This window comes from Typopeltis vanoorti, chromosome 3, assembly GCF_054136105.1.
Source record: "Typopeltis vanoorti isolate ZY-2024b chromosome 3, IOZ_Tvanoo_1.0, whole genome shotgun sequence".
NCBI lineage: Eukaryota > Metazoa > Arthropoda > Arachnida > Uropygi > Thelyphonidae > Typopeltis > Typopeltis vanoorti.
This window is the reverse complement of record NC_143551.1, coordinates 164145669-164173071: the sequence shown is the minus strand read 5'-3', so window position 1 is coordinate 164173071 and position 27403 is coordinate 164145669. Positions and strand designations below refer to the sequence as shown.

At 36.8% G+C, this 27403-nt stretch overlaps 1 protein-coding gene across 1 annotated transcript in view; it reads left to right on the top strand.

Annotated features, from left to right (window-relative positions):
• The window catches only part of Aldh (Aldehyde dehydrogenase), a 282929-nt gene extending 258717 nt beyond the window's left edge, over window positions 1-24212 (top strand). Inside the window, exons 11-12 of the mRNA XM_090390950.1 lie at window positions 13622-13736; window positions 24021-24212. Of these exons, the coding sequence (XP_090247076.1) occupies window positions 13622-13736; window positions 24021-24053 (148 nt within the window). The 3' untranslated portion in view covers window positions 24054-24212. The remainder of the gene's footprint in view (window positions 1-13621; window positions 13737-24020) is intronic.
• Window positions 24213-27403: the final 3191 nt, after the last annotated feature.

Here is a 27403-nt window from a genome sequence, read left to right as displayed (position 1 = left end):
GATGTGTGTGTGTGATAAAAGGACCTCCCAGGTAAGTCTTTGACTTCTTGAGGTCTTGGGGTAATAATAATAATAATTAAATATAAATTATACATAAATATTCTTTCATTCTAATGTGGGTTTAAAATATACAGCACTAACACCTGTCGTTTATTTATAAGGGTTTCATATGTTCTGCAGTCTGTCCTTTCTTGAATAAAGTCATGCAGAGAGGCACCCTGATCAATAAATCATTCAAAATGAAGAGATTTATTGATAACTTCAACTTCCCTTTTATTAGAATCATTTGACTAAAACTGTATTCACACGACATATTTGCTAATATATAACTTCAAGCAGTTTTGAGAGAAATGGTAGCCTGTTCTTATTGCTCACTGTTCTGCGATAAAGAGTTTATACGTATAAGTGCTCCCCCCACAATTTTGAACTCGTTGCTCTTGCTCTCCAAATTTACTGAAACTGTTTCTTCATTATCATCAAATTATTTTCTGAAATATTGACACAGAATCTTACTTTCTTCTTTCCCAAAATCTTCCAGATCATCAGGCCAGATAAATTTGAGGCAGCTTTTAAATATATTATTCCTTCATCTATTAGATTTTTTTTTATTCAACAGCTGCATGCATTATATGAATACTATTATATGCTTTCATTTTCTTTTACAAGCCTTTTGATATTGCAGCATCATCCCCTTTTCCATTGCCTGTTTTCTCCAAATGCATTGCTACTGCAGAGTAGTTGTTAACAAGTGCAGTGTCAAAGTCTCTTAGACACCCAGCATACTGAATCCAGTACTTGAACTTTAGAGTTTTTGTTTGTAATATGACTGCTACTTTTCTCAATTCTTTGTCTTTTTTGATGGATTCTGGTAAAAGGTGTATAATTTTTTTACTACTGTTTCAATTTCAGCACAAAGGGAACTTCCTTGTTAAAAAATTTAACAATTTAAAACACCCATATTCAAATTATGTGTTGATATAAGGTCTGGCACATCTTTTAATTATATAAGATGCTATCTTCTGGTTGGAAATAAAACTTCTTTAACAAATTATGTGGTTACCCCCCCACCATCATCCTGATCAAATAACCTGACAGTGAATGAGGTCAATTATGCAAAGGAAATAATAATATTTTTCGAATTATTATTTAGTCAGCCAGGTTCTAAAAGCTAGGTGTGTTTAGAACCTGGCTGAAAATTAATTTGCCAGTTTGTCTCTGATAACTTGCCTGTGGCAAGTGGATTTCTGGAGCCCTGTCTATCAATCAGCCAACCACTCTTGTTTCTATCACAAGCTATTTTACATATCTTCTTTAAGGCTATATAGCAACATCCAGTGTAGAATCCTGTCAAATGTTGTGGCAAAATCATGAAGTATTAAGCATTATGGTATGCTATTATAAAACATGAGTGAATTTTTAAAGAAAAATCTACCTTTAGCAGATTATGCTATCCTCTGTAGAGGATTAAGGGATTAAAGTGCTACTATCCACCTCTAGATGTGGATCTGATTAGTCTTTCTAACACCTTAATAATACATTCCATTCCAGAGATACTGATGTTTTATATATATATATGGGGTGTTATCAAAAAGAAACCGAACTGTGCTGGATGCTCAGTGACAGATCAAGTTACAGTCTCACACCACTAGGTGTCAATGGTGGCATAGACATTGTTGAGTCAGCCTGCCATATGCCATTGAACTGTGTGCACCAGAACTCATGTAACATGCATTATTCTTATTATGTTTGTACCGTTCTGTGATTTTGATATGAACACAAAATTAGAACAAAGTACAAATATAAAACTTTGCATAAAACTGGGGAAATCTGCCACAGAGACCCTGGAATTACTTCATAAGGCCTAATAAAATGAAGCCATGAGCTGAACTCATTGTTCTGAATGGCACTTGCATTTTAAGAAGGAGAGAACCACCTTGGAGGATGACAAGGAGCCAGAAGTCCATCAGCACAACCTACAAAAAATGTCAAAAACATTTCACAGATCATCCATGCAGCACCCATGCTAATATCCTGCATGCAGATGAATGTATCATTATCCAGGAAGTTGCTTACATAGTTGGGAACAGCTCAATCAATCATCACAAGAGAATTGAACTGCATCGTGTCACTGCCAAGTTCATTCCTCCATCTCTTGACTTCTGACTAGGAGCACCATGTGAATGTCTGTCAAGATTTTCGTCAAAAGAATTGATGATCCAACCCTCATCTCAAGAGTCGTCACATGGGACAAGACTTGGGTTTATGACTATGATCCAGAGACAAAACAGCAATCATCAGAGTCGAAGAATCCACATTCCCCAAGACCTGAAAAAGACAAGCCAAGTCAGGAGTGCGACAAAGAGAATGTTGGTTGTCTTTTTTCGACATCAAGGGGATTGTGCACCATGAATTTGTCCCACCTGGTCAGATGGTCAATGCAGAATTCTACTGCAATGTTTTAAGGCAGTTGAGAGAAGACATTTGTTGCAAAAGAAGCCAGAACAACTGTCCATCAGCACAACCCACAAAAATGTTAAAATATTTTGACAGAAAATTTGACACAAAAAATTTGTTGGCCTGGTTGGCCGAGTGGTTAGCATATCTGCTCTTCAGCCAAAAGGCTGTGGGTTCGAATCCTGCCATGGGCATGGATGTTTATGATTGTCTGTGAAAATGGTAGTGGTGTTGGTCGGCAGTAGATGGCAGTTGTGTAGATGATGAAGGTAGTTGCAGTTGGTGGAGACGGAGAGTTGTAGAGTTGGTGCGTATATTACATTATTACATAACACCTCAACGAGTCTTTGGACTCCCTGGAGGTGTTATGTAATAATAACAAGACTAGAACTGTGGCAAAGCTGCGACTGGCTCCTCCACCATGAAAATGCTCCTTTCCACAGGGCCTTAGCAATGCGAAAGTTTTTGGCGGGCAACAGCATGGTGGTCTTCCCACATCCTTCTTATTCACCAGTTTTAGCTCCTTGTGACTTATTTTTGATTTCAAAAATGAAATTGATGCTGAAGGGGTGGCAGTTGGACACCGTTGAAGGAGATCCAAGATGAATCGCAAGCAGTGAGTGATACCCTTCGACAAAAAAAAAAAAATTCCAGGAAGCATTTGGAGCATGACGCGAGTAGTGAGATCGCTGCATGAATTTGGAAGGGGACTACTTTGAAGGGGATTTGAGTCAAAATTTCAATTGGGTAAATTGTAAAGATTTTATTAGCCTGGTCGAGTTTCTTTTGATAGCAACTTCGTGTGTGCGTGTGTGGCTCCCATCCATAAAAGTTTGCAAACCTGTAGTATCAGTACAATGGATGGATTAAGATTTTTTTCCCTCTGTTTATTTTTTAGTTTATATTATCTGGAATTCCCACTATGGAGATCAACTATTTCTAGTAAGCAGGGTAAAGAACTCACATTGGGCAATGAAATTTATCTCTCACATTTACAAGCACCTATGCCCATGATATGATTTGATTGGCAGCAGTTGGTTGGAGAGCAGATACACTAACAACTTGGTGGCCAATCAGGCCAACAGCTCCATTCTTGTATAATGGAATTATCATGATTGAATTCTGCTCAGTAGGAACTGTAGTTGAGTTGAGACTCAAATTGAACCAGATCAGGATCATTACTAACTTTCTTGCACATTCCTTCAGCACCCATGCTAATATCCTATTTAATTTAATACTTCCAACTCATCTCCCCCTATATTCTTTCATCTAGTTCTACCTCTGCATCTAGATAACTAATAGGTCTGCCTAGGATATAGGGTTTGCCGGCCTGGTTGGCCAAGTGGATAGTGTATCTGCTCTCCAGCCAAAAGGCTGCAGGTTCAAATCCCACCGTGGGCATGGATGTTTGTGATTGTCTATGGAAATACCAGTGGTGGTTGGTGGTAGATGACATTGGTACTTTGCAGTCAGTTGGTGATTGAATGGTGGCGACGGGGTTGTAGAGCAGGTGCCCTCCATCGATGAGTCCTTGGACACCCTAGAGGTGTCAAATAATAATAATAATAATATATACTTGACTAAAGTAATTACTTAACAACTTGGCCTCTGAAAGATCTGATACTTTCTTACCTATTGTATTCACTAGTATTATTCTTCCATGGTTATTTTTTCTCTTTTCCCTGCTTTTATTACATTGCAATAAAATTCCTTGCTTGTTAGGCTAACTGATTTTCATAGTCTAATTTCTCTTTTCACCTCATTCAGCAGTATGAGAGAATAAACAATTCTCTCATACTGTACTCATCTCCTTTCATTTGTTCCAAATAATGATGTATATATTCTTCTTGTTCTGCCTGCTTGCATATAGCTTTAGTCACACCATGAATCTTCATTCTGAGGGGAAGAGGGGGAAAAAATGCTTTCATTATTTGCTTGCCAATCACACATCATCATATCCTTTTCACTGTTTTCTTCTTTTGCATAAAAGTACTTCATAATACAAAATTCTCATTTTGTATTATGAACACTCTCCTCTCCCATAAGCCACTCCATTTGCTTTTTATAATAAAATTAGTTTAATCCTTTATCCAAGTGTGAGCAAACAAAGTTTGCGCCTGAAGTATCTTCAGGACTAGGGTAAAGTGATACAACACCAGGGCAACTCGTTGCAAAGGTGGAGAAAGCTACCAACACTCCTAACTCAGTATCTCCTATAATGCAAAACACATCTCCTTGCGGATATGTCTAATGTTATGCATTAAAGGAAGGGCCACTACCCAGACTAGTTTCGACCTTTATTGAGGTCTCTTCAGTGGGAGCCAGGCCCTAGTGGAAATACCAGGCAGAAGCATTAGCAGGTCATCTCTACCTATAGGAGTTGCCAAATGGTGTGCCACCCTTTTTTAATAAATTACTCTGGATTTAGAGAAAGATGTTGAAAGTTTATTTTTTCACTTGGTTAGAGTATAATAAAATTAGTTTAATCCTTTATCCAAGTGTGAGCAAACAAAGTTTGCGCCTGAAGTATCTTCAGGACTAGGGTAAAGTGATACAACACCAGGGCAACTCGTTGCAAAGGTGGAGAAAGCTACCAACACTCCTAACTCAGTATATCTCCTATAATGCGTTTAATGTGTTTGCCTATAATGTGTTTTGCATTATAGGAGATACTGAGTTAGGAGTGTTGGTAGCTTTCTCCACCTTTGCAACGAGTTGCCCTGGTGTTGTATCACTTTACCCTAGTCCTGAAGATACTTCAGGCGCAAACTTTGTTTGCTCACACTTGGATAAAGGATTAAACTAATTTTATTATACTCTAACCAAGTGAAAAAATAAACTTTCAACATCTTTCTCTAAATCCAGAGTAATTTATTAAAAAAGGGTGGCACACCATTTGGCAACTCCTATAGGTAGAGATGACCTGCTAATGCTTCTGCCTGGTATTTCCACTAGGGCCTGGCTCCCACTGAAGAGACCTCAATAAAGGTCGAAACCAGTCTGGGTAGTGGCCCTTCCTTTAATGCATAACATTAGACATATCCGCAAGGAGATGTGTTTTGCATTATAGGAGATACTGAGTTAGGAGTGTTGGTAGCTTTCTCCACCTTTGCAACGAGTTGCCCTGGTGTTGTATCACTTTACCCTAGTCCTGAAGATACTTCAGGCGCAAACTTTGTTTGCTCACACTTGGATAAAGGATTAAACTAATTTTATTATACTCTAACCAAGTGAAAAAATAAACTTTCAACATCTTTCTCTAAATCCAGAGTAATTTATTAAAAAAGGGTGGCACACCATTTGGCAACTCCTATAGGTAGAGATGACCTGCTAATGCTTCTGCCTGGTATTTCCACTAGGGCCTGGCTCCCACTGAAGAGACCTCAATAAAGGTCGAAACCAGTCTGGGTAGTGGCCCTTCCTTTAATGCATAACATTAGACATATCCGCAAGGAGATGTGTTTTGCATTATAGGAGATACTGAGTTAGGAGTGTTGGTAGCTTTCTCCACCTTTGCAACGAGTTGCCCTGGTGTTGTATCACTTTACCCTAGTCCTGAAGATACTTCAGGCGCAAACTTTGTTTGCTCACACTTGGATAAAGGATTAAACTAATTTTATTATACTCTAACCAAGTGAAAAAATAAACTTTCAACTCCATTTGCTAATGAATACATCTTACAGACACACCATACTGCTTGAAACTACTCATATCTCTGATAGCTTGACTGTGGCAAGTGGATTTCTAGCCACATCCCTAGTTATTTCATGGCATATTTTAAGTCAACAGTTAAATATAAAATTACATACTCAGCTGTGCTTGCCAGCCTGTTTTGGCTGAGTGGTTAGCATACCCACTCAGGTTTGAGACCACCATCTCACTTATTGGAAGCATGAAATGGCTTGGGAAAAAAGTTTCATGCTTGTTCCCTAGAGAGCAGAGTTTCTGGATTGGTATTATACTTATTATTATACTTATTATACTTATAATAATATATTATATATATTATTATATATATATTATTATAAAGTATTATACTTTAAGTTCACAATCTTTCTTCGAGTGGAGTCACAAAAAATATGCAAATATTAATAAAAAAAAATATCTACTTCACAATAACAAATGTGAGAGTAATCATGAGGTACTGGGTTGGTGAGTGACTGTAGTAAGTGATGTCACTTTATTGCTGTATAACATACCGGTGTACATGATGCTGTGCAACAATGTCACAAGGTCAAATAATAGGGGAATTAGTGAAGGATTAGAGATATATTAAGTGTTGATTGGATTATATGTTAATAAGGCTGTGGGAATGGATGATATATCACCGTATTTTTAAGGAGTGAGTGAATAACTTAGTTATGTCCTTGACTTGGTTACTTAATGAAAGTCTTGCAGTAGGAAATTTCCCAAGAAGTGGAAAGAAGGCAAAATGTTACTATTCCACAAGCATGATTTTAGGACAGAAGTTTCCATGTACAAATCATTCTGTATATCCCTTGTTATAGTTGTAATCCTGGTATTTAGGCTTGTACATTGATTCTCCAGCATCATGTTGTTTAAAGAAATTAACAACATAGACTATAGATAATAACTAAAAATATTTAATTGTTAGTATTTTGTCGAAGTTAAATTGGAATCTTCAGGGATTAATACATTGGTATTAAACACATGTATGCAGGCATGCTTCAGTATCAAAGATGGAACAGGAGAGATACAGAATGACCTAAAGTCCTGTAATTGCAGTACCTATTGGCTTTGGTTGGGTGTTCTTGGCTGTTGGGCTGACTGTCAGCCAATGAGAGTTACCCATATGAGAGGCAGTTTGATACAACCATATTTGTTTAGGTTAGGATAGTTGGTGAGAGCTGCAGCAGATTCGAGGAAAAGTCTCTAATTTAAATTTGCTTTGGTGAAGAAAGGTTGCTTTTTTGTCCAACAGATCCTGTGCTGGGTATCCAGGGTAGGTATGGTCTGCTAATCCTGAGTGGTGGTAGTGGTGAAAATGGATGTAATCCTGGTGTTTGGATATGCAGATGCTAACTGTCCTACCTGTTTATCCATTGTTTGAAACCCTGCAGCTGCAGGGTACCTGGTACACTCTTAGTAAATCCAGAGGTTGTAGCTTGCTTTAGGGGAGTAGAGATGGGTTGTTAGCTTTTTTGTGTAGTTTATAAGTGGTCACAAGATTGTACTTTTTTAAGATATTGGCCACCTTTTCTGAGACACATTGAATATAAGGGATAGTGATGGATCTGCTGTAATCTGTGTTTGGAAGGGGTATGCAGTGTTAAAGTTCTTTTTATTTGATGGGAGGTGTAGCCATTAACCAAAAAGATTTTATGTGGGTGAGTTCTGTGTTGAGTGCAACCTGATCTGAGCAAATTAATTTTGCCTGGTGGACCATGGCTCATTTTAAGTCCAGTATACGAGACCTCACACTCTGCAACACTGACTCAATGGTCAGTTTCAATGCCGCCTCCTTATTCACAAATGAATCACTTAAGAACACTTTGACTCTTATCCAAGCAGAATTTCATCCTGGTATTCTCAGCCCTGTTTTAGTTCACTATGAACTTGTGCTATTTTGTTTGGCAAGGAAAATTCTACAAATAAATAGAGGATACAGCCATGGGCTCTCCTCTTTCTTCTCCCTTGACTAAGTTTTTCATGAAGGCATAGCAAAATAGCGAATGATGTGTTCACAATTTGGCTGCATGGCCAGGACACTTTACATGCTTTCCCATTCCATTTGATCAGCCAACATCCTAGGATCCAATTCACAACAGAAATAGAATGTAATGGCAATCTGCACTTCCTCACCATAATGGAACTCTGATCTTCACAGTCTATAGAAAACCAACCCACACCCACACACACACACAGATAAATTCATCCATCAACAGTCACATCACTCCCCCACCCCAACAGTTTGGAACTACAAAAACTTTGAGCAAAATTAATTTGCTCAGATAACACTGCACTCAACACAGAACTCATCCACATTAAAAACAGCCTTTTTTTGACCAAAGGCTACACCTCCCACCAAACAAAAAGAATTTTAACACCATGTACCCACACCTTCCAAATAGATTACAGCAAATCCATCACATCCCCTATATTCATGGCATCTCAGAGAAGATGGCCAAGATCTTAAAAAAAAGCACAATCTTGTGACTACTTATAAACTGCACAAAAAGCTAGAAACCCTTATCTGCTTCCCCAGAGACCAGCTACGACCTCTGGATTTACCCAGAGTGTACACTAGTTACCCTGCAGCTGTTCATACTATGGACAAATGGATAGGACAGCCAAGATCCATATATCGATTTTAGCACCAGGATTACATCCCTTTCACTACAGCCGGTCAGGATTAGCAGACCATTCTCTGGATACCTGGCACAGGATCCATTGGGAAAAAAGCCACAAAGTGAATTTAAATTCAAGAGGCTTTTTCTTGAATCTGCTGCAGCTCTCACCAGCTATCTCATCCTAAACAGTTGTATCTAACTGCCTCTCATATGGGAATCCTCATTGGCAGACAGTTAGCCCAACAGCCAAGAACACTCAACCAAAGCCAATAGGTGAAGCAGTTATAGGACTTCAGGTCATCCTATATCTCTCCTGTTCCATCTTTGTTGCTGAGGTATGCCTGCATGCACGTGTTTAATTCCAGTGTATTAATATCTGAAGATGCCGATTTAACTTTGGCAAAATGTAGGAAGTAATAATTAAACATTTTTAGTTAGTTATTATCTAGTACATTGTTAAACAACACAATGTTGTTATAGTTGTAGTCAAGATGTTGGTTAAGAATACAATAGAGGTTTGGGTTGATGGATATAAGATTCTTTTTGATGGGTTTGTAAAGGGTAAGTCTTGTTGTAGTAATCTGCTTTCATTTTATGATAAAAGATATGGATACTTGATATTCTTGGACTTTGCAAAGGCATTTGTTAGTTAACCACATGACAGGCTGGTGTACAGGCTGCAGAAGATTGAAATGTATGATAGATTGGTTAAATTGGATTGGAGATTAGCTCTCTGAATGATACCAGAAAGTTGTTTATGATGGAGCAGTGTTTTAAAAATGGAAGTTAACTAGTGATATTCCCTGCTTGGATTCTTTTTTTGTTCCCTTGCTGTGTGACTTATTTGTTGTTGATATTTTATGTGGATTGGCTGGGAATCTTCAGTTGTTTCCCAATGATGCAGAGAGAATATTATAAGGAGTGTTGCTAACATTGCTAACATTATTAGATTTGAATAGACTCCAAGATTGTACAAATGAGTAAGGTTGTAGCTTTAATATCAATAATTGCAATCACACTTTTGGATGCAGAGATATAAGACTATGTGCTCAGATAGACTGTACTGGTGGGACTGTTCTTCAGAAGGTGGAGGAGATTCAAGATCTTGGGTGATGGCTTATAGATTGGAAGTTTAAAGGGCACATTCCAGGATGATGCAAAGTTGGGTAGGGCAATAGTGAATGCAGATGACGTCAGAATTTTGCAAGATGATTTGGATAGATTGGAGGTCTGGGCTAAGGAGATTGGATGTCAATTTAATGTGGCAAAATGTAAGGTTATATATTTTGGGTGAAAAGATTAGCAGCAGTTTACTACATTGGTGGAACTGTACTCCAGGAAATTGATGAGGCACGAGATTTAGGAGTGTTGGTGGATAAGGATTTGAAGTTTAGGGGGCACATTGCAAAAGTGGCCAAATCAGCTCATCAAATCACTTTGTTGCTGAAGAATACGTTGACAAGCAGGTTATTGTTCCTCTGTATCGAGCCTTGATAAGACCCCATCTCGACTACTGTGCCCAGATTTGGTCACCTAGGTTTCTTCTTGATGGGGAGGAGGTGGAGAGGATCCAGAGGCGAGTGGCCAAGATGATAGCAGGTCTGTGGAATGAACCTTATGAGAACAGGTTGAGGATTTGTGGTTGCAAAAATTGGTCGATAGGCAGAGGAGGGGAGATATGATTGAGACATTCAAATTACTGAAGGGTTTCTATAAAATTAATTCAGAAGATATTTTTGAGAACAGGGCTGGTTGTGGGAGGACTAGGGGAAATCCATGGAAACTGGGCAAAAGTGTGGTTAATAAAGGTGTTAGAGCTGGGTTCTTTACTTTTAGAGTGGTGAATGAGTGGAATGCACTCCCAGAGTCTGTGGTGGATGCTGTGACAGTGAATGAGTTTAAGGCGAGGTATGATAGATACTGTATGAATGTCGAATAGTTGTGATGAATATGATTTGGGGCCTCCCTCGATGAGTCTAATGACTCCCTGGAGTTGCCCGTAATAATAATAATAAATTGCCATATGAATTTTTTCAGCAGTTCATTGAATTAAGTTTTGTGAAGGCAGATAAATAAACTGTCTGATTCATCTGGTTGGCAGTTAAAAATATCTGCAATTTGTTTATGGTGAGGGTGTCAGCATTACAGTAAAGGAAGGTAATCAGTGATCACAGGGTAAGATTTGTAGACCACTTCTGTTCAACTTTCATTAATGGTATTTCATGCAGATTGATAAGGGATATTTTGTAATAGCTGATGCAAATCTAATGTCTACACTCCTAAGGATAATGTGCATATTAGAGTTCAAAATCTGTATATCCTTTGATTGAAACTGTACTTCAGGTTGATGATTCAGGTTTTTTTTTTTTTTTTTTTTTGGGGGGGGGGTTTCACGATTCTTGTAATGCTGAAGTTTGGAATAATCTTCTTCTTCTGCTTCTTCCACTTAAGTGGGGTCACTGTTTGTAATGAGTCTCCTCCACATCTTCCTGTCTTGGGCTGTCACCACATCCAAGTTCTTCATCTTCAAGTCCTCTTCTACCAGCTCCCTCCATCTCTTCTTTGGCCGCCCACGCTTCCGCCTTCCTTGCACATCCATCTGCATGACCCTTCTTCCCACATATTCATCCTCCCTCCTCATCACATGACCAAACCATCTCAACCTTGCCTCCTGTATTTTTGCTCCTAAGTTCGTAACTTTCACTGTTCCCCTGACATAGTCATTTCTCAGACGATCCTTTCTGGTCACACCGCACATCCACCTAAGCATTCTCATCTCTGCTACTTCCATCCTGCTGATGTTATTTTTCCTCAGGGCCACAGTTTCTATAGCATATGTCATAGCTGGCCTCACTACTGTCCTATAAATTTTGCCTTTCTGATTGATCGGCACCCTCTTATCGCATAACACTCCAGCCATCTTCCTCCAACCTGCTCGTATCCTGCATCACACTTCCTTCTCAGCTCCTCCATCTTCTTCCACTGTTGAACTTAAGTATCTAAGTCACTCGCCATCCTGATGACATTTCCTTCCAGCTCCAGATCTGTCTCCTGGCTGCCGCCGCCCACTGCGCAACACATATACTCTGTCTTACTTCTGCTCAGTCTCATACCTTTCTCTTCCAGTACTTTTCTCCATCTTTCCAGTTTAGTTCCCACTTCTTCTCTTGAATCTACACACAGCAAGATGTCATCTGCATACAACATTGTCCAAGGCGCATCTTCTCTCACCTCCTCTGTTACCACCTCCATCACAATATTAAACAGAAATGGACTTAATGCTGACCCTACTTGAAAACTTTGTCTGTCCCAAACAGGTCCGAACACTTGTCTTCACATTTCTGTACATTTCCCGCACCAACCTGACATATATCTCCAGCACCTTCTTCTCCCTCAGACACCTCCAGACTTCTTGCCTTGGCACTCTATCGTATGCTTTCTCCAGATCAATAAATACCAGATATAGCTCCCTTTGTTTCTCTCGATATTTTTCCATCATCTGTCATAACCCAAAGATGGCATCTGTTGTTGATCTACCAGGCATGAAGCCAAATTGTTCCTTTGCAATCTCCACCTCCTTCCTCAATCTACCATCAAGAATTTCTAGGATCTTCATTGTGTGGGACATCAACTTTATTCCTCTGTAATTTTTACAGTCTTGTGCATCCCCTTTACCCTTGTAGATGGGAACAAGAGTACTCTGCATCCATTCCTCGGGTATATTTTCCTGTTGGCAAACTTTCATGAACAGGTCCCACAGCAGGTCAATTCCCTCTTCCCCCAGTGCCTTCCATGCCTCCACTGGAATTCTGTCGGGGCCCACCGATTTTCCATTCCTCATCCTCTTCATGGCCTCTGTCACTTCCATTCTACTGATGTTCTGCACCATCCCCTCAGAAGGCTGCCCATCTCCTCTGTGAGTCCTTGCATTCAGGAATAATGTGAACATTATTCCTGAAGTTTGGAATAATGTTCACATTATTCCAAACTTCAGCATTACAAGAATCGTGACGCCTACACAGTATATTTCTTTACTGTAATAAAAAGGATACTGTTATAGTAAGGAGGATACTGACAAGTTAAAATAAGTAGGTAGTAATACTGCGATTCTGTATATCTGTGATTAGACCATACCTGGACTCTTGTACATCAGATTCACACTCCTTGTTACTGTTATGATGAGAAAACTCTAAACATAGACCAGAGAGGAGTAACTAAGGTAATATATGCTCTGGAGTGTTAGCAGTATAGACTGGTTGAGAAAATGTCAGTTGTATACTTTAATAGATAAGTGTAGAAGAGAATATTTTAGTCTTTTAAACTGAGAGAGTGTTTTATGAGATTAATACAGAAGGAATAATATAGCAACACGTAAAAACCACAGTGAAATCTTTAATTAGTAAAAGGACAGGTATTTCGTACTAAAATTAATAGTACATCTTCAGTATATTCATCTTCGAAATATATCTGTCCTTTTACTAATTAAAAATTTCACTGTGGTTTTTACGTGTTGCTTTATTATTTAATTACTATGCCACAGGTTCCACTAAAAATCATCAGAATAATACAGAAGGAATTATACATGCAGTGGAAAGAGCAGGAAATCATCTTGTGAGTAAAGTGTGTGATGAACAAGGAAGTAAGGACTGGATTTTTCTATGTAATGGATAAGTGTAATGTGTTGCCTGTCAGAATACAGTGAATGCATATAGTGTGAATGGAGTTTAAGGTATAACATGGCAGAGGCCACTATATGAATGAGATCTCCTTCATTGATTCTATTCATTCACTGGAGTTTAGCTAATAATAATACTACATGGTTTTTATAGAAATCTGATTTTGAAGTTTTCTTTTAGGATTAACTGTTATGATGTATTTGGAGCTCAAGTACCATTTGGTGGCTATAAAATGTCTGGAACAGGAAGAGAATTAGGTGAATATGGTCTGGAAGCATACACTGAAGTCAAAAGTGTAAGTGTTTTTGTTTTAATTTTAATGTTGTTTTCCAGTTTAATCATTTAAATTTTCCTCCCTTTTTAGGTAAATTTCACAAAAACGTTTAAACGCCTATAAATTTGTTTTGTCTATCTCCATTTGTTGTTCTTGCAGTTCCTGCAATGTGACTTTAGTTCCTCATCCATCATTATCACCCAAGTTTCTAATCTCATACATCTTTACCAGTTGATTGCACACCTCACTGCCTTCTAAATTTCAGAACCTTGCATTTAGCAGTGTAGAACTGGTAGCCTTACTCATCTGTTCATGACAGTCCATGCAGATCCACTTGGAATGCTGCAAAATTAGTTTTATCCTATCTAGCTCTCCTCAACTTCAAATTATCCACAGACAATTGCATATTCCCATTTAAACTCCAGCATCGTTATCATATTATAGGTTAAATAATAATTGCCCTAAAACAGCCCCCCCCATATGTGAGCTGCTTTCTTCTTTGCAGAATACTGCTTTTTAATACACAATTTTCTAATACTTATCACACAGCCACTCTCTTCTCCTCTTCTATCATATCCAACATGCTAATCTGTTTTCTTAAACGTGTGGACAGACTTATGTGTTCGTCGAACATGTTGTTTATTATTTTAACGGTATAAAAAGACATTGAAAACATTCTTAGCACATTTAAATAGCCAACATCCAAAAATCCACTTTACTATGGAACTGGAAGCCAACAACTGTCTGCCCTTCCTGGATACACTCATCACACGTCTCCCAGATGGTTCCTTATCATTTTCAGTTTTCAGAAAACCCACACATACAGGCAGATACTTACACAAACAATCACACCATCATCCTTCTCAACAATATGGCATATTAAAAACGCTAACCCATAGAGCGAGAGCAATCTGTTCAAATGACAAGGCTCTGACTGCTGAACTGACTCACTTACGCCACACCTTCTTGGCCAACGGCTACAATCCACAAAAAATAAACAAAATACTGAACACTCCCAAGAAACCCCTCCCGCCATCCACCACAGAGAACTACAACAAAACAGTCACCATCCCTTACATTAAAGGCACATCCGAAAAGATCTCAAGAATTCTCAATAAACATAAACTACGCACTACATTCAGACCATATAGCAAATTAGCCACCCTCATCCGCTCACCCAAGGACAGCATTCCTCCTTTATCACATCCAGGAGTCTACCAAGTACCCTGCTCATGCAATCAAGCCTACTACGGTCAAACAGGAAGAACTGTGAATATCCGCATCAGCGAACATAAACGATACGTCCGGAAATATCATTATGGGAAGTCGGGCCTAGCAGACCATGCTCTGGATACCCCTGCACACAGGATCAACTGGAAAAACACAAAAGTACTACACAGAAACCCATATAAATCAGAGAGATTGTTCTTAGAGGCGACAGAAGCCCTAAAACACACTCCAAATCTCAACAAATATAGCTGTATTAACTTGCCGAAGATCTGGGAGACAGTCATATTAAGAAAAAACTAGCACTTTTCTAGGACTCTAGTAATATATGATAGCGTTTTTTTTTTTTTTTTTTTTTTTTTTTTTTTTTCAGATAGAGGGCGCCAAAATCAGGACTCTAGTCTTTGTGTTGCTGCTACAATTTTGGTTAAGTACACCATGTTGTTTTAGTCTCGCGTATTGTGACAAACAGTGTTTTTGTGCTCTGAAGATGCTGGTTATAATACCAGCGAAATATCAGCATCAAGTCAATAAATTAATTATTTACTTAGTTTCTGTGTTCTATTATACCGTTAAAATAATAAACAACATAATCTGTTTTCTGTTTTAATCCTATCAGCTTTAATATGAATACCAACTTGTCATGTATCAGTCTGCTACCAGTTCTTTGCAAAATCTAATTACATCACTATATATATATATATATATATCCTATATTAATGTTCATTATTTACTCGGTAGAACTGTATATAAAAAAGGAAATTAAATGACTCTATACCGAGAATGACAAGTTTAATGTTAAGATACAACCAGTTTCGTTGAATATATCAACTTCTTCAGGTATCACAGGCAAAGAATTAAATAAAAATTAACAGATCTAGTATAAAACACAAGTACATTTAAAAGAGGAATGCGTGCTTGAGTTCCAACGAAGTTGACTATGTGCGAGAGCTGGCGTGAGTGTGCCAGTATTGGATAGTGGCAACGTGTGTGTCAGAGATATTATAGCTAAGGTATTGTTAATATGAGATGAATCAAGCGATATTTCTCTAGATTCAATTATTTTTCTTTCAAGTTCATCATAGCACAATGGATATTAGAAGTTAGTGGCCAGTCTACGAGGTGTTGGCAGCCCTCATCCGAGTTGATTGGGAAGAGAACATGGCTAGAGAGAGCGCTGGCTCTGGTTCTGTTGTAGGAAATGTCTCTTTTATGTTCTTCCATGCGTAAAAGGATGGATTTAGCTGTCTGGCCATAGTATGGTCTGCCACAATCACACAGAATCTTGTAGACTCCTGGATACTGAGTAGGGAGATGTTTCATTTTAGGTCTACTGAGTATGGAATGAAGTTTAGGAAACGTAGTGAAGTAAGTTTTAATGTTGAATTTCTGGAGCATTTTAGCAAGTTTTGCGGAGAGAGAGCTGATGTATGGTAATGAAATAAAAGCTCTTGGTGGAGAAGAATCTTCAGCAGCAGTTGAGCGGCGGACAGAGAGAAATTTATTAATCTTCTTAAGGGAGAATCCATTGTTAACAAAAGATCTTTTGAGAAAATTCAGTTCGTAATCAAATTCTGTTTCATCTGTAAGTAACGATCTGGCTCGATGTGCCAGGGTTGAAATGATACCAAACTTTTGTGGAGGGTAGTGATGGGAGAAGCATGAAGGTATCTGTCTGTGTGAGTGGGTTTCCTAAAAATGGAGATTTTTACAAAATCTCCATTTCATAAAAAATTGAGATTTTCCATTTTTTAAAAATGGATTTTGTAAAAATCCATTTTCCTAAAAAAATGGAGAGTTAGGACAGGCTTTCTATCCGCCGCTCAACTGCTGCTGAAGATTCTTCTCCACCAAGAACTTTTATTTCGTTACCATACATCAGCTCTCTCTCTCTCTCTCTCTCCCTCCCTCCCCAAAACTTGCTAAAATGCTCCAGAAATTCAACATTAGAACTTGCTTCGCTACATTTCCTAAACTTCGTTCCATACTCAGTAGACCTAAAATGAAACATCTCCCTACTCAGTATCCAGGAGTCTACAAGATTCTGTGCGATTGTGGCAGACCATACTACGGCTAGACAGCTAAATCCATCCTTTTACGCATGGAAGAACATAAAAGAGACATTTCCTACAACAGAACCAGAGCCAGCGCTCTCTCTAGCCATGTTCTCTTCTCTATCAACTCGGATGAGGGCCGTCAACACCTCGTAGACTGGCCACTATAACTTCTAATATCCATGTGTGCTATGATGAACTTGAAAGAAAAATAATTGAATCTAGAGAAATATCGCTTGATTCATCTCATATTAACAATAGCCTTAGCTATAATATCTCTGATTCACACGTTGCCACTATCCAATACTGGCGCACTCACGCCAGCTCTTGCACGTAGTCATCTTCATTGGAACTCAAGCACGCATTCCTCTTTTAAATGTACTTGTGTTTTATACTAGATCTGTTAATGTATTTTATCATGTCTGTTATTTTTTATTTAATTCTTTGCCTGTGATACCTGAAGAAGTTGATATATTCAACGAAACTATTTGTATCTTAACATTAAACTTGTCATTCTCAGTATAGAGTCATTTAATTTCCTTTTTTATATCCTATATTAATACATATATTACCTTGTTACAATACTTAAGTGTTGTAACAAGATTAATAATAATAATAATGCTAGAACACAACCTCTTCCTTAACAAATACATTCTAAACCTTGTAGAGAATTTTGCTGTATTAATCTCATAAAACACTAAAATATTTTCTTCTACACTTATCTATTAAAGTATACAACTGACATTTTCTCAACCAGTCTCTACTGCTAACATCCTTGTTACAATACCTAAGTATTGTAACAAGATTAATAATAATGCTAGAACACAACCTATTCCTTAACAAATACATTTTAAACATTGTAGAGAATTTTGCTGTTATCAATGCAGTCTTAGATCTTAGCTTTCACCATCTTCTGTGATATTGTAACTGCCACTCGAGATATGCAGACTGTCTCGTAATTTGAAGTTGTGTGTCTTGTTATTTCCTTTATTTAATGGAAGAATTTTACCTTCCTTCCTTCAGGACTATCCCTTTTCCAAGGTTCTTTATTAAACAAGAATGTCATTAACTTCCTAGAACATTCCCTTAAATGTAATATATTAAGTCCTATTGACATCAGGTGTACTTTATTCCTCGTATACCTCCTGTTCACTCACTGATAGCCGCCCCCTCCAGTATTATGTCCTCACTTTATACAGTTTACTCTCATCAGAATGTGACATATCTTGAAATATTGTTCATTAGATTCAGCTATATCCATTGCAGTGGTTATCTGTTTCCATCAACTAATGTTATCATCCCATAATTATTCTTTCTTTTACTGGCCACATATTGGGGAGAAAAAAAACACTCTGGAACATTTCTTGGTTAAGTGCTGCATACATTCATTACTAGTCATGTCATCTTTCTAACCTGCACTTTAACTTTTTATTACCTTTCACCATATGGACCCATCTCTTACCAACTCACTCCTCCCACTGTCTCACAGACGTTTGGTTTCTACAATTTGTGTATTCTATGAAGATTTCCATGGCAAATGTTCATGTGAAATGGCATCAATAATTCCCCCACTTAGTACTTGGAACACATGCAGCTGCAGCCCAACATCCCTTCACAGTACAACCACAGAACAAGTTTCTTTTCTTCCTCCTTTATCCCTGCTACTACTGTATTGTGGAACAGTCTTCCCCTTAACACCCATAATCACACCAAAAAACTGGCATCCCTAGAACTGCCTTGCTTATACTAAATCCACTTCCACATCTATGACCTATGACTGCTGAAGATTCACAGACCATACAACACACACATCCCTTAGACACCTGTCACAGGATATGCTAGAAAAATGCCTTCTTACTGCATTGTAGCAAATACAAGGTAGGAGAAACTATTCATGGAATCTGCCTCTGCTTTTAAAATATCCATCATCATCAATTTCCTGGTATGTACCCTCTAAGGCTGTGGAAGCGCTAACCTGCCTCAAATATGGGAAATGCTCATATCAGACCATCAACTCGACAGCCAAGAACACCCAGTCTAGTTTACTAGGTGGCACTATTTTTAGACCTTCCTTCGTTGCTCTGCTTCAGTCTCATTGTCCCAATGTAGTGCATGCATTTATATTTTTTTAATACTTTGTTCCCTGATGATAGCAATTTGACTTTGCAGAAATATTAGAAGTATTATAATTAAAATTGTTTTAAGGTGTTATTAATAATAATTCATTATTCGTTAAAAATGAATTATTAAAGTGTAGTGGCTGTTACTTTATTATAATATCCCCCCTGTTCTTTAACGTTTTTGTACTGCCAATGAGTCAAAATGTATTTTTCAATTCTAAGTACAATTTCTAGATGTTTCCCTCTAAGTACTTCTTCTCTTTCATCCTCAATATGGGCTGAGTCCCTCATGTATAAGAACTTTCCACCATTCTATGTCCAAAGCAAGTTCTTTCATATGCCAAAAGCTTTAAAAGTCCAATTCAGTTCTAAGGGCTTTATCCCATGTTAATCTTGATCTTTTCCTGATTTGTGTACCCTCCATAGTGCCTTCATATTCTAGGTGAGTGAGTCTCTCCAGTTCCATTCACACAATGTAACTAAACCAACAGAGTTGATGCTTTTTAATTGTTAAAATTATTGAGTTAGGGATATTCTTGCAGCACTTGTGCAATAGTCTTATGTTCTGTGCAATAAGTTCTGTTTATTTTCCTGAAGCATTTCATTTAAAAAGCTAAGTTTTACTCTGCTTCTTTTTTTTTAAGATCTAAATTCCTGCCTCATAGATAGCATGGATAAGAATTGGTAGTATTATACTTTTTTAGAGTCGTAGGAATTTTATTGTTTTCCCAATGTTATGTTTATTCATCATTGATTATGCTATGGAGAGTCTGAGTTTTATTATTATCAACATTTGACTTCCATGGAGTCAGAGACTTATCATGGGAGGTAAACACTATCGCACACAATGCTCATCCAACTGTGCCTTAAACTGATTTAGTGTGTCTACATTCACAACACACTCAAGCAGCGCATTCCACTCTCCATGCAAAGAACCTACTCCTCACTCCTTTGCTCACACCCTCTTTATACAGTTTACAGGAATGGCCTCTTGTTGTACCCCCTTCCATTCTATGAAAAGTCTCTTCCATGTCAATTTCATAACAATCCCTCACTAGCTTATATGTCTTAATCATCCCCCCCTTCCTCCTCCTGTTCACAAGGCTTTGCAGTTTATATTTTCTCAATCTGTCTTCATACTCCACATTCCAAAAACCACTCACCACCTTTGAATCTTCTCGATCCTGTCTAACATATCCTTGTTACCATGAAAATCTGGTGACCAAATCTATGCACAATAATCCATATGAGGCATGATCAAGGCCTAATACAGTGGCATCATAACCTCTTTATTTCTGCATGTCAGGGTCCTCTGCATCATTGTTATTATCTGATGTGAAGTCTTCACAACTTGTGCAATGTGGCCCCTGAATTTCAGGTCCTTGTCCACCACTACATAAGAGATTTCTCATCTCTTCTACCTTTTTTAAAGATTCCCCACCAAGTGTATACTTTGTGGACGATTACCCAAGACTATCTATCTCCTAAGCTTGTCACCAGCCTTGTACTTTCACATACATCCTTTCCTCACAGAAGTTGGCTAGCTATCCTTTATCCAAGTGTACCACCTTTACCATGAGTTGTCCCAGTCTTGAAAATACTTCAGGTGCAAACTGTATTTGCTTACACTTGGATAAAGGATTAAACCAAGTATATAATTTCTTGGTATCTTTAATTTATAGTATAACCAAATGGAAAAACTTTCAATAACTAGCTATCGCTAATCCAGAGTATTATAATAATAAGGTGCGACACCTTTTGGCAACTCATATATGGAGTTATAAAAGTTCACAAATCGTAAACTTTTATATACCTCCATGCTTGAGCATTTCTGGCCAGAAGTATGCTATTTTCAGGCTATTCTTGATTGCATGCCTGTTGAGTGTTTTTTTAACCATTGTTCTTCACTGATTGCTTCATTTATCAATTTTCAAAGTAATTACTCCATATATCAAGAATATCTTTTTCTCCAGTTTTTATGTCACCTTTATCATCTCTATGCATTTTTGAAAATCATGGAGACAACTACCTTGTTTGAATAAAAACTTCAGTTTAATATAACTAAAATCTACATTCGACGTTTCGACCTTTATGTCAAGGTCATCTTCTGGAGCATACAACTATACACAGAAAACAAGCTACACTACAATCAAACTAGTTTGTTAAAGATACTGACCAACCGCTACAACAATTGTTGGCCTGACCTCTGGTGAAAAAAAAAAAAATTATACATCAACACTAGAGTCCTATTATATTCAGGTAGGCTATACTTCACGGTAGACCGTGAAGTATAGACTGCCTGAAGGAAGACGTGTGTCTAGGAATGGGAGCGAATTTTGATTTTCGATTTCAATGGTAAATTGTATGCATTTGTGTTGTTTGTTCAGGTAGCTAAGGAATGTGTTTAGCGTTTGTCGCCTGTGCGGCCAGATTGCGAACACGTTGTCAACGTAAACCGAAAACCGACACACACTGGCCAATACATACATGCTAGTTCATACCACCAACCATCACAAAAATATGGAGTCATTAACACCCCTAAAAACACACAGCTACAACAATTTGCTCTACCCAACAAGCCCTGAAACAAGAACTAAAAATCATCAGTGACACATTCATAAACAATGGCTATAACAAAAATACTATTAATAAAATACTCCATAAAACAACAACAAAAACGAATCTAGATTACAGTAAAACCATATCCATCCCATACATTAAAGGGTTATCAGAAAAAATCAACAGAATCCTACAACATTATAACCTCAATGCCACCTTTAAACCACCCACTAAACTTAAAACCATATTCAACTCCTCTAAGGATCCTCTCCTCCCATTAGCACATCCTGGAGTCTATTGCATCCACTGCACCTGTAACTTACCATATATTGGTGAAACAGGATAGATAATCCCTATACACAAGAAAGAACACATTAGGCACATTAAATATAACCATTATGGTGAAGCAGGCCTCTCAGACCACGCGCTCAACACCTTACACCAAATCAACTGGAAAAACACCCGCTCTTTACACCACACAAAATCCTGATATGAAAGGAAATTTAAGGAAGCCTGCAAAATCCTGATAAACCACCCAAATATCAACAACAAAGATGGCATGAAAATTCCAAGGATCTGGATGGCACACATTCAGCCTACCTAATATATAAGATCCAGCTTAAGTCAGAACTCTAGCCAACCTCCAGCTAGTATTAGAAACCATTCTATACCAACTGGCTGGAATGTACAAGTATAATCATGATGTTAATATATGTATATAGATAGATACTTGTTGTTTCGCCTAATGTATTTCCACAAACCAACAGATAACACTAATGATAGGACTCTGGCGTTGATGTATAATTTTTTTTTTTTTTTTTTTTTTCACCAGAGGTCAGACCAACAATTGTTGTAGCGGTTGGTCAGTATCTTTAACAAACTAGTTTGATTGTAGTGTAGCTTGTTTTCTGTGTATAGTTGTATGCTCCAGAAGATGACCTTGACATAAAGGTTGAAACGTCGAATGTAGATTTTAGTTATATTAAACTAAAGTTTTAATTCAGACACAGTAGTTTTCTCCATAATTTTCAAAAATGCATTCAGATCACCGTGTAAGCTTAAAAGAAAGGATTTATCATCTCTAATTCCTTTTACAGCACTCTTTCCTTCATTTCTGAGCTTCTTCAACAACCTCCAGAATATCTTTCTTGATATTTATTTTCTATTCTTACTAAAGTCTTCCATGACTTTAGTTTAGCTAGTTTTACACGGTGTTTAGCTTACTTATTTGCCAGGAACTTTTGACATGCTTTCTTCTTTTCCTTAACTGTCTCTTTAACTTCCTGTATCCATGGAGTTCTGATTTTTCTATCCTTGTAGACAACCTAACCACATGCTTCTCTGGCTGAATCTTTCATTTTTCCTTGAATATTGTTTGTGTATTTTAGTCTGCAGTTAACATTTGAGAGCTGCTCAAGTTTCATTCGCTTTAAAACTTTCTTACATATTCTTCTTTTCGATATGAAATTCAATTTTATCATAAGACTAAATGCCAATCATTTCAGATTTCAAATCTTCTGTACACTCTAGGGTCCTGCACCAGAGGAAACATCACTATCAACAATAACATAGTCAATAAGACTTTTCTTATTCCTTGCCTTTTTTCTCCATATGACTTTGTGCACATTTTTATGTTAGAACTTGTTGTTAATAATAACTAGTCCATGTCCTGAGCAGAAATCAAACAGGTATTTGCTATTATTATTACCTTTGCTCTTTTCTCCAAATTTTCCCAAAATGTTTTTGTATGTCTGGCAATCATTTTCTACTCTGCTATTTAGATCCCTAATATCGACCAACTTTTCCTTTTTCATTGTGTCAGATGCTTCCTCTAAAGCCTCAAAAAATTCCTCCACTTCTACCTTAGTAGAACCTTCTGTGGGGACCATAGTTGCAAATAAGTCTCATTGTTTTCAGTTCCCACATATTTTCCTACATCACTCTGCTTGATATTGCTTGCCATTCAAGATGATTAGCCGCATCTGCACTAGAAAAAATAAACATCTTAGTTCTTTCCTGTACATCATATCCAATATAACTTACAGAACTAGGCAGCTGAAATTTGTAATTCGGTTATACAAAGTATAACCAAAAGGAATAAGAATAGCTTGAAGTAGTGTGGCTGGATGTGTGTGTGTGTAAGGAGGGAAATGTAGATATTATATTATATTTACTGTTACATTTTGGGTGAATAAGATTCTGAACCTATAATTTTATACCAGCTTCACAGCAAGTTATTTCAATTCAGCACATAAACTGTTACTTTTAAATATCCATTTTCATTCTGGCTATAGATATATTGCATAAAAAAAAAAGTAATCGTTTTTTATAATTTATGCTATTAGGTAACAATCAGGATGCCTGAGAAGAATAGCTGAAGAAAACAGATGCTTTTATTTTATAGTAATAGAGTGAGAAAATATCTAACATTATGTTTTATTTTTATTAAATTCTTTTCATAACAACATTTATAAAAGCTACAATATCTCAGCTGTATATATAATAATGGAAAATAAAATGCCCATCTCGGTACATTACTTATAGTGTTGATTTTCAAAATTTAGTTACACAGAACCCAAACCTTTTATCATATTTCATACTTATAAACTAAACTTCATGTATATATTTGAGCATTGTTGATTTAAGAGGGATAAGGATAACTTTGTGATTTGGGAGTTGCATACTGGAATTGTGCAACAATTGTAACTGAAGAAATTTAATGACTCAAAGCCAAGAGATACTAAAATCAAAAAACACTATTATTTGAGTATATAACTAGTTTTATCTTCTTAGAAGACTTCATTGGGTGCATAATATGAAAAGAGACATACAAGGATATACATTACAAGAGAATAAAAGCTATAAATTAACTTTCAAATGTATTGCTGACATCTGAAGGCATTTTGGATGCCATAGTATTATTGGGTACGTTCACATGGGTATGATTTCTTCAGTTATTTCATATAGCTGAGTAAATCCATTGTATCAAATATATATCGATATCAGCCTACACACATGAGAAATCCAAAGACTTATCAATGATAGTGCTGTTTATGGGCAAGTAATTGTTTTCTTGAAGAGCTGTAGTTGAATTATTGAGGAAAAACAGTATGAGAAAGCCATTCCAAAGAGCAGAGTTATAAGGAATGGAGGAGGAAAAATTGGTTTAATAAGTTTGGAGATGAACTGTATATGATTGTTGACTAGCAGCTGCTCATGTTCATATATGATTTAAAGAAAGTGAAGGGATGGTAGTGGTGAGTTCAGTAGACTAGCAGCTATAGAAATTCTTATAGAAAGGACTAATGTAGCACTGGAGCATCTGTGGAAAAGTAACTGTAGAGTAATTGAGAGAGGAGGGGTGGGGTAATCATCAGTTAAGCATTTGAGGAGATCCAAAATGCAACATCCCAAATGTGAAAATATTTATATTAAATTTATTAAATGTAATATTTATATTACATTATTATATTAAATTATGAAATCTATATAGATTTGAGATATATAAAGTGTCATAAGTTGGGAATGAGAAAAGTATTATTTACAACAAAAAAAAGAATATGAAGCTTTTTGGAGACTGAAGAAGCTATGGATGTGTTTATACTATGATAGGCTAGATAAAAACATCAACCTAAGAAGAGAAAACTGATCCTGGTTGGGTAGAGTATTGTCAGAATTGAAGAAAGGTAAAGCATGGCCTTTCTTTCAGAAAATGCCACAAAAATTTCAGAATTTTTGTGGCATTAAAATTACCAGATTATCATCATATCACTTAAAAATGGCAAGGTGTTTAATGTATTAGCTGTAAAGAATCTTCAAGTCTGAATGACCTGAGCACTACATGGTTTTGAGAATGAGAAAGAATAAAAGAGCACTATCATCAGCAAAGCTATGAATGTCAGAGAGAGAAAAGATTATTGACATATGTAAGTGATTCACTTACAACAGGTAGGACAATTACCATAAGATTGGTACCATGGGAAGAAGGCTAAGATTCCTTGCAACAGCAGCTGTCAAGCATGTCAAGAGCAACCACTTGAGTTTCTCCAATCTTTTCTATCACCTGTGTACAAAGGAAGGTGAGGCCTAGATAGAGGAACTGCTGTGGAGGAACTATGGCAGAATCTATATTGGTAATCAAGAGCTGTTGGTGACTTTTTCCATTATTTTTGAGAGTAATGAAGTCAGAGCAACAGGGTTGTAGTTCAATGTTTGACTTTATTCCTGTTTTTTTTTTTTTTTCCCTTCTTTGGGGGGGGGGGAAGCTGGATAAAAGCTTGCTTCCAAGTTAACATCTTGAATAAACTACAAAAGTGGTTTCCTTACCTAACATCAGAAATGTTATAGACAAAATAACAAAAGTCCTACACAACAACATAACTTTGAAGTTGCCTTTCCACTCGATGAAAAGTCTCCATGATGTTAAAATTGGCAAAACAACCTCTTCAGCCAATGAAGAGACCAGGAGTATACAAAATCTGTTGTAATTATGGCATTTATGTTGAAAAGATGGAGATTTGGAGAAATCAGTTAAAAAATAACATGACAGAGATGTAGAGAAGAACTGAGCATATAAATCTGGACTAGCTTTTCCCATCACCAGTGGAATCCATCAAGTCAATTGGTAACTTACTAAATAATAACTTACTATATACAGAATTCAATAATTATGTATTACATTTAAGGAAACAAGGTTATACAATGTCTGACACAGTATAATAAAAACCAAGGCCATATCTTAAATCAACTCTGGGTTGCATACATAAAAGAGCTACATGTTAATGAATTAGGCTGAGACAAGGCATGCTATATATCTTGTAACAAAGTACCATGCATATGATATCCCATTTCTGCATTCGACATCTGTTTAAAAAACAAGTTTGTAATTCAGAAATTGCATTGTAAAATATCTTTTTTTATATTTGTGTTTTGTCTCAGTCTAAAGAAATATGCAATACAGCTGTATGAAACTAGTCATCTTATGAGTGTTTTATTTTTTATGTGGTTTTGGCCAGTAATTAATTAAAAAATATGGAAACAACAAGCCATGGGAATTTCACCTCGTTAACTTATCCTTAATTTAATCAAAATATTATATGTAAGTTTGCCTTTGGTTGGCAAGGGGAGTAGCTCCATCACCAAATATATTTGGCTATTTACATCATTAGTCAAACTACTATTTATAAGGGAATAAACAGCATTAGCATATTTGTTTATTAAAGAAGAAATTCGTGAGTGAATGCAGGTTGTGATGAATATTCAAATTTCATTAAATTTTCTTGCAGCTCGGATTCCTCAATAACTCAATATAAATGATAGTTTACATTGAATATCGAGTTATTCAATGATAATATAGGGATTTTGTAAAAGCCTTCTTTTGACAAGTTTGTATAGCTTCTTAATATTATCATCTTCTTTATAGATTTTAATTTTTTATTTGTAAATTGGGATGACACAATCCGCTTTTGAATGAGAAAAATTGCTTTGGAGAAAGATGAAAAATACACCTGATGCTTTATGTTCATTTTTACTATTTTGGGGCTTATGCTATGAGATTCTACTTTTTTTTTAGGACCACTAACTGCATTAATCTGATTCTTCTTTAATGGATTCCAGATATAAAGTTTTTATATTCAATGTACAGGGAGATTATAATTAAAGTTCACATTTCAAAAGACTGTAACTGGATAACTACTCAGCAGAATAATTTAATATTTAGCATGATGAT